The 15,169-nt window shown below is 34.8% G+C and overlaps 1 protein-coding gene across 2 annotated transcripts in view; it reads right to left on the bottom strand.

Annotated features, from left to right (window-relative positions):
• Positions 1-15,169, bottom strand: part of NCAM2 (neural cell adhesion molecule 2) — a 503,501-nt gene that overhangs the window by 216,047 nt on the left and 272,285 nt on the right. For both annotated transcript variants that reach the window (XM_041735239.1, XM_041735240.1), the window contains exon 2: positions 344-418. In XM_041735239.1, the coding sequence (XP_041591173.1) occupies positions 344-418 (75 nt within the window). The remainder of the gene's footprint in view (positions 1-343; positions 419-15,169) is intronic.

The following is a 15,169-nucleotide window of genomic DNA, read 5'->3' on the forward strand; positions in this document are numbered from 1 at the left end:
CAGTTATAATATTTTCATTCATCCTCATATTACCATTTATACAATAATAATATTTGAATTTATTAAGTTATTGTGCATACAATATATTTGATAATAAGTTATTTTCAAAATAAATGAGCTAGTCTGGCAGGAAAAATTAATAACTTGGAATTAACAGAAATAAAATTCATACTTTTTAACATGCAAAATATGGTTATTAACACTTCCCAGTCCCATAAGCCCAATGATAATAAGGTTTTATTTTCAGAGAATTTTTCACTATCTAAATTTTGCAAATATATAATATTAAATTATTAAAGCATAAAACAAGTCATCATCTGAAAATATTTGTAGAAATACATACCTGTACATGTGAAGAATTTAGATTCGCCCACACTAAGCTCTACTTTGCTAAGTGAAATTGTCACTTGAAGAAGAGCTGAAAAAAAATTAAATAATAATTTAGTATGGCTTTCAACATGAATTCTAAGATTTTATTACATAATCTATAAACTCCACAGTCCAAACAGCAATTATTTTCCCTGTAAATTTTTGTACCTGTAAAAAGAAATGAAAGTTTTATAAAATACAATCAAATTATAAAATATAGTCTAACAGCATTATGTCTGATTAGATGTAATTCACAACCAGACCAAATATAAGACTTATTAAATCTAACATGTTGAAATTTGTTGATCATGTAAATAAGTAAATTCATATTCACTTTCATATTTGCATTCTTGGTTGTATATGTACTACCACATTGGGCAATAACTACAGAAAATGTTTGCCCAACATATGGAGCCTTGTTTGAAAGAGTAAATCTTATACTGTCATCATAACAATAAAAATATAAACTACATTTTAACCATCTACTAAAATATTTCCATGAAAAGAAGAAAAATATTACATAAGAAATGTGAATGAGCATTATTTTCACAAGATAAATAAATAAGTGAAGGAACCAGGAAACTAGTAATAAAATAGAGATGTTCAATAAGTTTGTTGTCAAAGTTGAAATAAAATAGCTGAATATTCTAAGATTTTAGAAGGTAACTAGAATTATTATTATTTTTTTTTAAATATTTTATTTACTTATTCGTGACAGACACAGAAAGAGAGAGGCACAGACAGAGGCAGAGGGAGAAGCAGGCTCCATGCAGGGAGCTCGATATGGGACTCCATCACAGGACTCCAGGATCAGGCCCTGGGCTGAAGGCGGCGCTAAATCACTGAGCCACCGAGGCTGCCCCTGCTTTTTTCTTTGAATCTTTAGTATGCGCTTTTCCAAAATCTAATCTTGTGATTTCCAACCCTCAGCTAGAATTCCGTTTGGACAGCATGTTTTAATTTCAAATTTTTTTTAATTTATTTATGATAGTCACAGAGAGAGAGAGAGAGAGGCAGAGACCCAGGCAGAGGGAGAAGCAGGCTCCATGCACCGGGAGCCCGACGTGGGATTCGATCCCGGGTCTCCAGGATCGCGCCCTGGGCCAAAGGCAAGCGCTAAACTGCTGCGCCACCCAGGGATCCCTAATTTCAAATTTTCTATGTGCAAACTGAACCCATTTCCCTTCCACCAAAACTTGCTCTCTGTTTATATTCCATGTTTTGGTCACCGTCAATCAGTTTTCAAGTCTTGGAGATACAGCCTCTGAAATATCATTTGCTTGCATTCTTATTTATTTCCCATACTTTTCCCCTAACACATGTACTCATTAATTTTGATGTGAGATGTTTATTTTAATCTGAGAGGGTGATGTATCAGATTATTTATTTCTTTTTCTGACTTTTCTCTCTTCAATCTCTTTTTCCATGAAGTATTTCTCAGGCTGTTGTATGCATAAGTTTCTAAAACTGTTCAATTTCACCTTCCTAGTTCAAAAGTCCTCAAAGTGGATTTACTGAGCCCAATTAATTATTATACAAATTTTAATTGAAAGAAAACTTACCTTTCCAAGTTTATTTCCAATTAATCTTTCTCAATGTTCTGAAGCTAGAGACAACCGCAATTAATTATCCCTGCCCTTTCTCCATGGACTCTTATTTTCCTGCCACTATGTATTCACTCAAACCTATTTCCTCTGGCTTTCTCTCCCTTTTTCACATGTCCACATGGCTGGCTATATTCTATCCTCAAAGCAAGAGTAAAATATCAATAACTTTACAAAACATTCTTTGTTAGTCTCTTTATGCTATCAATAAATAAATATCTTTGATCAGTAGGCATTTTCATCAAACTTACATAATAGCTACTTATATTAATTTCTCTACCTTATTTAAATGTAAATTTCTGAAAGTGAAGGCTCATCAACCTCACTTCTGTTCCTTGCTTAATTAAACTGATAAAAAAAATACGACTATATGGCAGAACAATGGATAAACACCAAGAGCTTATTACACGGCAGATACAGGACACTGACATTAGTGACATTATAAAATTTTGGAATGACTTCATTCCCTTAAATTGAATTTAAGTATATCAGACAGTTTGAGAAATGTCTGCCAATTGTTGTTTAAATAATTTCCATCTTTGGTCTTTGTAGTAAATTTGCTTTCTTAAGGAAAAGTTTATAGAAAAGACAAAACTTGAAGGATGTAAGCACTTTAAATGTTAAATATAGTTCTCGGTAATTTTATACTAATTTGCTGATGGGTATAATAAATATCCTATCATTGTAATAAAATGGAATTGATCCTGAAATTAATTAGTTAATTTATATTAAAATACTTGGTTAATTTTTCATTAAGCAAAACTATCAATTCACCCATTAATCAAGAACATATTTTTCATGGGCATTTTGGTGACTAGACACACTGCTATATTTCAGGTTATTAAAATAAAAAAAGAAAATATGTAATAACCTAGTTTAATACATTTCCCAAAGGCTCAATTTGCACTATTGACCTCTATAGATACATTAAAACATGTGCATGTTAGGAAAAACTTGAAGAACTAAAATTTAAGGTCATGTCTTAATCATGGCTCTCGTGATTTAACATCCAGAGTCCCTTGTAATCATTCTTGACCCATGGCCACCTCCAATAGTCTCATTTTGGACCCAAATATCAGAAGAAAATTAAAGTTTTATAGTGTCAAAAGTTGTGTCCATAAAAAACTGGATAGGACTCATCTATTTGATACCTACCTTGTTAATCTCTCCTTTATTTCTGGTGTTTCAAGTTACACACACAGAAAATGAAAGTGGATAGTAATATGAGGCCTTTATTTCATTAAGAAAAAATAATATTAAGCATTTCTAATTAAAATTTCTATGTAGGATTGGAATTTGAAACTTAAATGGCATTCATTGATCCTCAACAATCTCATTTTGGTGTTCTACTTTTTATATATTTGGAATAGATATAATAACTTTAAAGAAGACTGTGTAGAGTATAATATTTCATAGATTCACCCCTTATAAGTCATTACTGATTACATAATGGCATTTCTTAAAATTCAACCAATAAATCATCTTTTTGTATTAGAATTAAGTTTGAATAGTAAAAAAAAAATTCATCTTCACACTACATTCTTTTTTTAAAAGTTTTATTTATTTAAGAAATCTCTATACCCCATCTATGTGGGTATACTCACAACCCTTAGATCAAAAGTCACATGCTCTTCTGACTGAGCCAGCCAGGTGCTCTTCTTTATGAAAGATTCTGAAGGGTAAGAAAAAACTTTAACCCACAGACTGAAAAGTGGAACATTGATAAACCTATGTTCTCTGTGAACTATTCTCAAAGAAATGAATGTAATATCAACCTTAATAGGTTGATTTAATTTTACAAAATTAAAAATTGTCTATAAAAATCAGTGTTTATTAACTATATGCATTTTGCAAATCACTCTTTTAAATTCAGTGGTATACAAAAATAATAAACCATAATTCCAAAATCAAAGGAATTATAATTTATTTGCAAAGATTAACACTACATAAAACGATAAATAATAAGATGACATGTATCAATTACGGCCATCATGAGATTTATAATCAGGAAGCCTGCATAGTGGACAATAAAACTTTAAAAAATATGAAAGATATAATAGACAGAAAGAGGATAAACATTCCAAGTAAGGATTATGTATGCTGGTGGACATTCCAGGTAAGGTAATAGTATTCAAGGAACATTCAGAGGATAGTTAGTAAGTCAATATAGAGGAGGTTAAGTTCATGTATAATATTGGTAATATATTATCATTGGAGAAATAGTTTTGAAAAGACATTGGAGGATCTCAAAAGCCATAGTAAATGTCAAACCTTAAATTTTTCTTCATTAATTATTTATAAATAGATACTGACATGACAAAATTGGCATTTAGTAAAGGTTAGGCAAAGATAGGATGACTGACAATAATTAAGGGGACATGCACTCTAGGGTAGTTATGTTGAGTATCTGAGCTGGCTTGTGGCAAAGAATTTGGAAAGACCGGAACAGATGTGATAACAAAGAAAGATCAAAATAGAAGTTACACCTGGGATCAATTAGAACATTAGGATGAATAGGGAAAAAGTCAAAGATATTAAGATTTTCTACTTCAGCGAAACAGGGGTCACCAACATGGAAAAGAATATCAGGAGGAGAGCTAATGAAAAGAATATACAGAACTGCAATTTATTTCCTAAATGAAAATTATTTCTCAAGATAGAACATAGGCAACACAAAGGTAATCGCTATCATAACAAAGCTTAAATTAATATTTATAAATTTAAGCATGCATATCAAGTAGCAGATATTCGAAATAGAGTTTCTTAATTCATAGGAATATAAATATAATGAAGTCATTGGCATTTCTAAGTGCCATGAGGGGCCCAAGAGCCTGTTGCAGTTTGATACAACATTTAACAATGGCATTTAAAAAGGGCCAGTTTATCACCTACAGAGGTTTAAAAGCTGACAACTTCATCAGTCTACTATATGCCTGACACAAAGCAGAGTTGGATTCACTTAAAATTCAACAGACATGCAGAGAGAACTTAGGGCACTGATTTATCTTGATACAATGACTTGTAACATTTCTCAAGCAAGCACTTTTATTCCTTGGCCTCTACATCCAGGGAGTTGGGGAACGAAGGCACTTGCCTAGTAATTACAGAAACTCTCAAGGAATCTTACTCACTTAAAGTCCTTATAAATTACTGATACCAAATGAGTATGATATTCTCAATTTTTCATTGAAAACGTTTTAAAACTTACCTGCTTTAAGAGAATTATGTAAATATCTTACTTGTTCACGTTTTTATTATTGAATTTTCATGTCATTATAGTATAACCGTCTAAGTGGTTTATTAGATTTTGAAAATGTTCAAGAAAATTCAGAACTTTTGAAACATTTAAGAAATAAATACTCAAAAAAATACTCTGTCATCAAACACTTTAGGAAATTTGATGCTATGAATGTTTCATGAGAATTATTTTTAAATAAATTTTTTCATCTAAGTTTATCAAGATGAAGTTAAACTTTTTAGTGTAATTCCTCTCCAGCTGCATGGTTTGTTTTGTTTTGTTTTGTTTTGATATTTGAATTCAATTTTCCTATCCTAAGTTAGGAAAACAAATGTCGCAGTTGCTAGATCACTTGGCTTCTTCTAAAAGAAAAAGCTCGACTCTCTAATGCTTCTGTTCATTGGCCCCTTCCTGTCAAACTATAGACTCCACCTAAGGACTTCCATCCTAAAATTCCATCCTAATTATTAAGTGAAAAAAAAAAAACACAAAAAAGAGAACAAAACAAAATAACCAAATAAGATAAAAAGAAAAATCATCCTTTCCTTGCTTCTCTCTGAAATTACTATGGTACATCCTATTTGTCTTCATCATATTACTTAAAAAACCAAAAAAAAGAAGAAAAAGAAAGAAGAAAGGAAAGAAAGGAAAGAAAGGAAGAAAGAAGAAAGAAAGAAAGAAAGAAAGAAAGAAAGAAAGAAAGAAAGAAAGAAAGAAACTCTTGAGGCCCCCAGTCATTCTTTATTCTATTCCACTTTACTTCAGTTCTTTTCATTCAACTAATAAGCTTGCTATTCTAAGGTCAACCACAACCATCCGATTTCCAAATTCAGTAACACTTTCACCTTTGAAAAAAAACCTGACTTAATGAAGGATGAGACACTGCTGACTATTTTGTTTTTAACTGTCCCATTACTTGATTCCTACTTATTTATTCTCTGCTCACTTTTCTACATCCTCCTATTTTAGTCTTCTTGGATACATCTCTTCTTCCATATATGCCCTAAATTTCTGCATTTCTTAGTGATCTCTTCTTTGATTTCTTCTCTTGGAGTCCTACATATTCTCTTCTACTCCAAACACATATATGATGTTTACTATGTGCTGGGCAATGTTTTAATCAGTTGACAGTACTAGGAATTTACCCAAAGAATACAAAAATACTAATTCAAAGGGATACATGCACATCAATGTTTATAGCAGCATTATCTACAATAGCCAAATTATGGAAGCAGCTCAAGTGTCCATCTACTAATGAACAGATAAGGAAGATGTGGTGTATATATGCAATGGAGTATTACTTGACTGTAAAAAAGAATGAAATCTTGCCATTTGCAACAGTATACATAGAGCTAGAGAGTATTATACTAAGCACAATAAGCCAGAGAAAGACATACCACATGATTTCACTCATATGTGGAACTTAAGAAACAAAACAAATGAGCAAAGGGGAAAAATATAGAGAGAGATGCAAACCAAGAAACAGACTCTTATTAGAGAACAAACTGATGGTTACCAGAAGAGATTGGGTGGGGATAGGTGAAATAAGGGATAGATATTAAGGAGGGCACTTGTGATGAGAACTGAGTGCTGTATGGAAGAGTTGAATCATTATATTTTACACTTGAAACTAATATTACACCGTGTGTTAACTAACTGGAATTTAAATAAAAACTTAAAAAATGTATACATAAATGAAGTGATACTATAGGCAATGAAATAAAAACAAATGAAACTTTCTTATTCACATTCTTCCATGGATGTTTCTGTTGGTTGAATTGAATAAAAAGGAGTTTTAAATCTACTTTTATTTTCTATAGACTATTCTATTTTTGAGAATCTAGATCTTGCTAAATTTATAAAAATTTGCATAAATTACATTAGTGACATATTAAGTGAGTCAAGTAAAATGTTCTGCTACCATGGATTATTCAGTAATTGTGAGTGTTTGTGTTTCAATTCAGACATGCATTTCACTCGTGAATATGTGTACAAATATGTCATTCAAATGATTGGTACTCAAAAAGTAACCAATGTTCAAAAAAGACATGTGAAGGAAAAGAAAGGGTGAATAAGGATAAAAAGAAAGAAAGAAGTCCAAAGGAAAGTGAGAATGTCTATAAAGAAATGTCAAGAAATGATCAGCTTGGGAAGACCATCATGGTGAGACAATACATTTTATGATCATTACACTCATATGTCATGGAACCACAGCACTGAACAAAAATCAATCACTTATGTATTGAGATTTTCCAACATGTCAAACATTTAAAAACCTGGGCTTATCAAGAAATTATGAATAAATCACAGCAAAGAGGAAATGTTTGTGAAATGAAGTTACTGCAGATTCAAATATACTTTTGTTGTAACAGACAAAATGATTTTTCCCAAAATCCATTGCCTGAAATTAAATAGCATGCAATAAATTTAGAATGAAATATAGAAGTTGAAACTCCAAATATGTCAATACTTATTTTTTGAAACTCCAAATTTAGATAAACTTCAACACACAGCACACTCAACAAAATAGTTTATTAATAAAAATAAAATAATGGCATTACTTTATATTTATAAAACTGGAAGGAAAAATACCATCTGTCCCATATTTTAAAGTAAATCCTTTTTCTTAAATCATTTAATGTAAATAAAAGTGAAAAAATATCCCTTCATGCCAATTAGTCTAGAAGATGTCGTCTGAGTGATGAGTGAAGCAATCTGTGGTGGGCAGGCTTGGAGTCCATTACCAGACCAAGCACAGCTCACTCATCACTTATTTTGAGTGTGACATTTAATTAAAACTAAAATATCATGAAGTGGCAGCTAAGTCCAAGTTCTACATCCAATCCAAGTTTATTTCAACAGACACCACTTAGACATGTAACTTATTAGCTGCCTTGATGAAACCAGCATAGAACATTGTGTGAAATTTTGAATCACTGCTAATACTATGCGGTAATAAATTAAATTAAGGAAGAGTGTTTGCGTTGGGGCTAATTCCTAAGTGTCTGGATGCCTATGTAAGTGCTTTGTCTACTTCAAGTGTGTGGACTTTCTCTCCAGATTGAGGTTAGTCTAAACCTTATTTATAAGCCTGACAAATCAAAAATCAAACATCCATCACAGCAGGGCTATGCCAGAATGTTCACCTGCCTTCCTTCCCTGAGTCGTCTCATTGGGCTGGCTATTCAACACTAATAGTGCTTATCAGCCTCCCTTGATATACATTGTTAGAAAATGTGAAACCTGTCGGGATATTGCAAATTCTAGTGTGAAATAGTGCGGAGAAAAAGAAAGAACATGCATTCTGCAACTTTAGGAACAAAAATGTTTTAAATCAGAAGCATAATTATAAAGGACCAATGAAAGATGTCATCCATAATGTAAAATGTAATGTAAATGTAATTTCCTTTGCTCAGTGCAGATCATAAAATTACTATAACATGAGTATATTATGTCACAGAGTCCAAAATATTTCTATAGGAATACACTCCATTAAAATAAACAATTTTGAAAGACTATAGGCATGAGTCATAATATTTTTAAAAGTTTTCAATAGCACAGGGTAACTAACAGCAATTACTAGAATAAAACTGGCATTTATCATTCAAAGATATATGCAATTAGTTACTCATTGAGTGGCTCACTCAATAATCACGTATGGGATCACAGAGTAGATTTGCCAGAGCACATATATATCAAGTTTGTTGTTATATAACCACAATAATATTTCATGAAGCTGAAAAGTTTATGGTTTCATGAAATAAGCAATTTATATGTTTTAAGAAGTCAACAACAGTTTTGTTTCCTAGGCCTCCAAATCAATGATAACTTTATATTATGACTAGGAGCATATAATACTAAGATTAAATATTACCAAAAAAAGGATATTTTACATATGATTTATTCCAATGTGTTCACAGAGTCATGGAGGCAAGCCAGAGAAATTTTTAAAAAGAGCAAATTAGTTTGGATCGTTAAATATAGAGAAACCTTTTTTAAAAACGATTTTATTTATTTATGAGATGCACAGAGAGAGAGGCACAGACACAGGCAAAGGGAGAAGCAAGGAGCCAGCCTGATGCGGGACTCGATCCCAAGACCCTGGGATCATGACCTGAGCCAAAGGCAGATGCTCAACCACTGAGCCACCCGGTGCCCCACCCCACGACTTTTCTTTTTAAATGAAAGCGTTTTAAACATCTCTGTCAGATTATTACAGCCTGGAGGTGTCTACAGGATCTCTAGTCTAGTGATCTCAGGTTCCAGATGAGGAAATGAGTCCAGAAGGTTTATCTATTTCAGCAGGTGCCAAGATAAACCAGAAGTAGTTCTGTGCTTAGACTACTTCCAAGTAACGTTCAATTTCCATCTGAAGTAACGTTCGATTTCCAAAATACTTGGTGCTATGCTGTTGAAGACTGAGTGAAAGAGCAGACTGGTTACCTCCTCAGAGGGGCGGAAAACTTAAGTTGGGGATAATCCCTTCCAGATGGGAGGAGAGCAGATAGCCTACCCCCTCTTCCAGGGAGCCAAGAGAATCAGAAAAGACATGTACAACGTGGAGCTGCCAGAACTCATCTTCTACAGCTTCCTACTTTGGACTAACGGAATGAGAGGCTGTCCACAGGTGTAGAGGAAGGCTGGAATCAGAGAAACGGAACCTTGCAATTTTGTGTGGCTCTACGTGTGAACAGGCTCTATGTGTGAACAGCAGCAACTCCACAACTGGTGACTGCAACAACCCAAGGCAACAGAGAACTCAGAGTGACAGAGTGAGTAAGAAGAGAGGGAGTTAGTACTGTTGCGGGGTGTGTTCCTGACTCCTGTGTGGTGCAGGAGGATGTAATGTCCCCAAACCCACACAAGTCTCATGGAGCAGAAAGCAGCATCGGGCATGAGGCTTGCTGTGGGGGGTTCCCTACTGAGAGGTGAGTGACTGACCGTGAGGCACACACCCGCCAAGGACAGGGCAGGAAACGTAGAACTCTGAGAAGTCCTCAGCACCAACAGCAGCTGAATGCAGCTGAGGCCGCATGAGAGAATTCCTCACCCCTGACTTGGTTCACAGGACAAACCACATATTCACCAGCAATTTCTCTAAGACACCAGTTCAAGGAATCAGGAACCCTAGCAGGGCTGGAAACCAAACCAAACCAAACCAAGCAGCTGAAGCAAGGACCACAGTTAGAACTAAGAGACCAGAGACCGGCCAGTGTCTCTAAGTTTACATAGGAAAGTTTTCTCTTGGGGCACAGGGGCTTTCTGTAGAGCATCCAACTCTTGATTTTGGCTCAAGTCATGATCTCAGGATCATGAGATCGAGGCCCACTTCAGGCTCACCTGCTAGATGTGGAGCCTGCTTAAGATTCTCCCTCTCCTATAGGGCACCTGGGTGGCTCAGTGGTTGAGCATCTGCCTTTGGCTCAGGCATGATCCTGGAGTCGTGGGACCGAGTCTCGCATCAGGCTCCCCGTGGGGAACCTGCTTTTCCCTCTGCCTATGTCTCTCATGAATAAATAAATAAAATCTTAAAAAAAAAAAAAACGATTTTCTCTCTCCCTCTCTCCCCCTCCCCATTCTCTCTTTAATAGAAAAAGACAGAGAGAGAGACAGAGAGAGACAGAGAGAGAGAGAGAGAGAAAGGAAGGTTCCCCTACCATACCAGACACACAGATGCTACTATCTGAGGAAGGTGGTATTAAAGATTCAGAATTTACCTGAATGATATTGAATTAATTGTATAAACTGGAATAAACCCATATTCTGTCTTTGGGATGAGACAAAGTGTCTGATACAAAGTAAATACCAAATGAATGTTAACTGCAATCACTGGAACACCTCCTCTTCATTAGCTCCAGAGGTGCTCACAAAGACAAATTTCGTATTTTTGTTCCTTTTACCTAAGACGACTGCTCCATGTTTGCACACCACTAAGGTTGCCATTCAAACTGTACTGGTCATTTTTCATCCCAAATAAACTGAGAAATTGTTTACTCAATCCAAATATAGTTAGAATGTATTTAAGCAAGATTTGTTCACTTCAGTCTCAGTCCACCTAGACTGCTATAGCCAAATACCATAAGCTGGGTGATTTATCAATAACAAACATTAATTTATCAGTTCTGAAGGTTGGATGTCCAAGATCCTGACACTGGCATGGTCCTGCCCTGGCGAAGGCTCTCTCCCAGGGTGCAGATTGCCTACTTTCTTGTGTCTTCACATGGTGAAAAGAAAATGAGAGCTCTTTGAGGTCCCTTTTAAAAGGGCACTAATCCCATCATGAGGGCTGCACTCTCATAACCTCATCACCTCCCAAATGCCCCACCTTCTCACATATCAGCTCGGGCATTAGGATGCTATTGTAAAAGTTGAAGTTTCATCCTTACAAACAAAAAAAAAAGCTATTGTCTCTGTCAGCATTTATGCAGAAAATTGTGGACGAGATAGTTACTCTTAAGCTATTATAATGTAATAAACACACCTGAAGTAACCAAATTTCTAAATCAGTACTAAGAAAAATTATAATAGTATCAAAGTGATTGATTTCTGCCAAACTAGCATAGTAATTAATATTTCAGGGTATCATATGTTTCAAATTCTGTCACATGTGTATATGACTCCTTCTCCAACAAGACCCCTGGGAAATTGTTATTTGTACATCTAAAGTCTCCCCTTTTTACACCTGTTTCATGCAGCTCCTCTTCTTCAACATGGCAAGCCTCCTATTTTTCTCTTCTCTTCTACCTTCCAGAATTAGGTTGTCTGCCTCATTCTCTTTGTCTCTTTGTGTCTGTAGCTCCTTCAGCATATCACTCTGTCTAACTTACCATATTTGAAGGATAATTATTTGTTTATATGGCCTTATCTCTAATTAGAATTTTTTCTGAGAAAACACGGTGCTTTACTAAATGTATTAAATAATCTGGAATATTGCCAGCATCTATTTCATTTCTTAAGGAAGGAATGTATACATGAGTTGGATTATTTTTTAATCAACACATTCAAATCTAAATTTGTCAAATAAAAGGGTACAAATCTATTCCCCACTCCCACTGCCAGGAAAGAGAGGGTACTTATTTTAACTTATATTTTTAAAATATTTTCTATAATCAGACCTTTCTATTTTGATATCATATAAATAATGAAAGAAGCAAATCTGAATATGTACTATTTGATTGATTGATTTGTTGATTGCAAAGAAAGATGATTATTACTGTATCAGTGAGTTCTATGATAGGTTTCAAAACCAAAATAACATGCTCACCTATTCATTAACCTTTTTCATTCAAAACAACTACATCTCATGCAATTGAATACTGAGTACTGGGGTGATAAAAGTATTTTGTACTTTAATATTTTGCGACCTAGCTTAGAACCTTAACAGAAGTAAAGAAAGAGTGAATTTTGAATACATATACTTTTAAATAGAATATTAACAGTAAAACCATATATTGTATAACTCATAGTGCTCAACTTTGTCTACTTTTTCAATATTAATTAAATTTATGTGACTCTGCCTTACAGTTGTACTTTTAAATTTCATCAGTTAGTCCCTCTCGACATGAGTCCAAGGGGTCAGGAAACTGAGCAGAGCCCCAAATGGGCAGCTGACCCAAGAACAACAGAATCATGCATGTATCAATGGATCTCCCAAACATTGAAAATTTACATAAGTGGGTTTCCCCTCCCCACTATATATGCTAGCTAAGATAATATAAGTATAGCTAGCTCAGAAAAAAAATCAAGTTTCATGTTCTTTCTCTTTCATCTCTGGTTCCTGGATTCTTTATTTTATTTGTTGTGCCATTTGGTCTGGTGAAAATTTAGAAGACACTATTAGATTTCTTGAGCCTTTACAGTCTTAGATGGCAAATAACACACTCTAATCACAACCACAAGGATTCCATAGGACATTTTATCCAGCTTCAGAGGTTCCTGAAGTTTCTGTCTCTCCAATTACCTCACTCTCCACTTAATTGACAGAAGGGAGTGCTTAGCTGTCAATTCTGTGATTACTCCAGTGACCAGTCTTTGCTCCTAATCTGCAGAGAAATCGGTTGTATTCTAATTCAATCCATCACTTAATTTTACAAGCCAAAGAGTTTACAGTTTAATGGCAATCTCAGGCAAGTGGTTTCTTTTTTTTATCTTGTTTATCTGAAAAACTGGAACAGGGTCAAATTCTCCTCCTACATACAGAAAGCCTATGATAATGACTTCTAGGACATACTAAATCACTGCAGAGTTCTCTTCTATATTAGCAGCTTGATTAAAAAGATGAATGATTGCAGGTCTACTGCAGGAAAGCCAAAGGAGAGAACAGACAATGACATTATCAAAAACACTAGTGGTAAAGAACAGAAGACTGTTGCTTTTCTAGTGTTACTAAGTATACAGATGGGGTATCACAGGTATGTCCAACACAAGGAAGTGACTTCATCTAGAGGTTAATTAACAGGTTAATACTTGAATCTCTAGGCTGAAGAACTATAATATATTTGAATATATTGTAACTGTTCTTTAGATTGGACTTGTATGAGCCTCTGTTCTCTGCATTTGAAAACATAGCATTCCTTTAGAAATGCACATGATTATTTAAGATTGAATTTTAGGTCATCAACAAGTGGAGGGAGGAGGGACTCTATTTCAGTCTCTAAGCGTGAACACTCACCAACAATCAAAGGCATCCAATAGCCCTTCTGTATGCAAGAAGATATAAGCAATTTACCATCCAACTTTATACAACCCAGGTAAAATAACTGATCTCTGTATGCAAGGAAGGGGACTGAACCCCTTCTGAACCCCAGTAACATTTATAGTATTCTAATAACTGGAAATATTATTTCAATCAATCCCCATCCTGGTCTGCCCGGCAGAGGACTGAATGTTCCCCTGAAATTCTTATGTTGATCTCAATGTGATGGTAGTATGAAGTGAGGTCTCTGGGAAATAATTAGATCATGTGACTGGAGCTAGTGGCTTTATAAAAGGGACTCCAAAGAGCTTTTTCATTCTCTTTCTACCATGTGAATATACAACAATATACTTGTCTTCACCAGAGAGGGTCTTCACCAGACTTGATTGTGTTGGCACTCTGTTCTTAGACTGTCGGCTTCTGAAACTCGAGAAATAAATGCTTGCTGTTTAAACCACCTAGTCTTATTATAGCAGCCTGGATTAAGACATATCCTAATGCAGTCTATCCCTATCTTATAGAAAATTCATCTTCAAACATGGGCTTATATATATAAAGGCGATTACCTCAGTATTTACCCATCCAGTGTCAGTCATAACCAGGGATTGTATTTCAGGGCAAATTTTTCAATAAAACTATTTTCTGGGGGTCGATGACAATTACTGAATGAGCTTGGCACCCTAAGACTCTTAGACCTAAACACCATAGCCTAGAGTAGGTAGGGATAGCTCACACTATGCCAAATCGTTGGGCCACATCATTCAGCAACTATTTACAAGGAATCTACTACATGCCAAGTACTATTCCAGGCAATCAGGTAAATCTGTGAAGAAAACAGAGATCCCTACCCTCATGAAGTTTACATTCTAGCAGGTGGGAGACAGACTAACATGAGAAAAAAGTAATGCTATAGAAAAAAATATGAATTAGGGAAATAGACCATGCTATGGGGGGAAAAAAGAAAATAGGGAACATTCTTCAGAATACTTTGATAAAGTGTTTCTAGTCAGGTAATTTGAAAGGCACTCTATCACATAAGCAAAAAAAAAAAAAAGAAAAAGAAAAAAAAAACAACACCATCAGCTGAAGGACAGCATATAATGCTAGCAGCAGATTACTTCCTGCTGGCCATAGTACCAGGGATGCAGAAGCAAGCAGAGATAGCATAGAGGGTTCATAAGATGGTGAAGCGCTGCTTGATTAAAACCACCAGCTTAGATCTTGGGAGGAAAAGTCTTTAACAAGGCACAAAAAGCACTCCAG

The sequence above is a fragment of the Vulpes lagopus genome, chromosome 20, assembly GCF_018345385.1.
Source record: "Vulpes lagopus strain Blue_001 chromosome 20, ASM1834538v1, whole genome shotgun sequence".
Classification (NCBI taxonomy): domain Eukaryota; kingdom Metazoa; phylum Chordata; class Mammalia; order Carnivora; family Canidae; genus Vulpes; species Vulpes lagopus.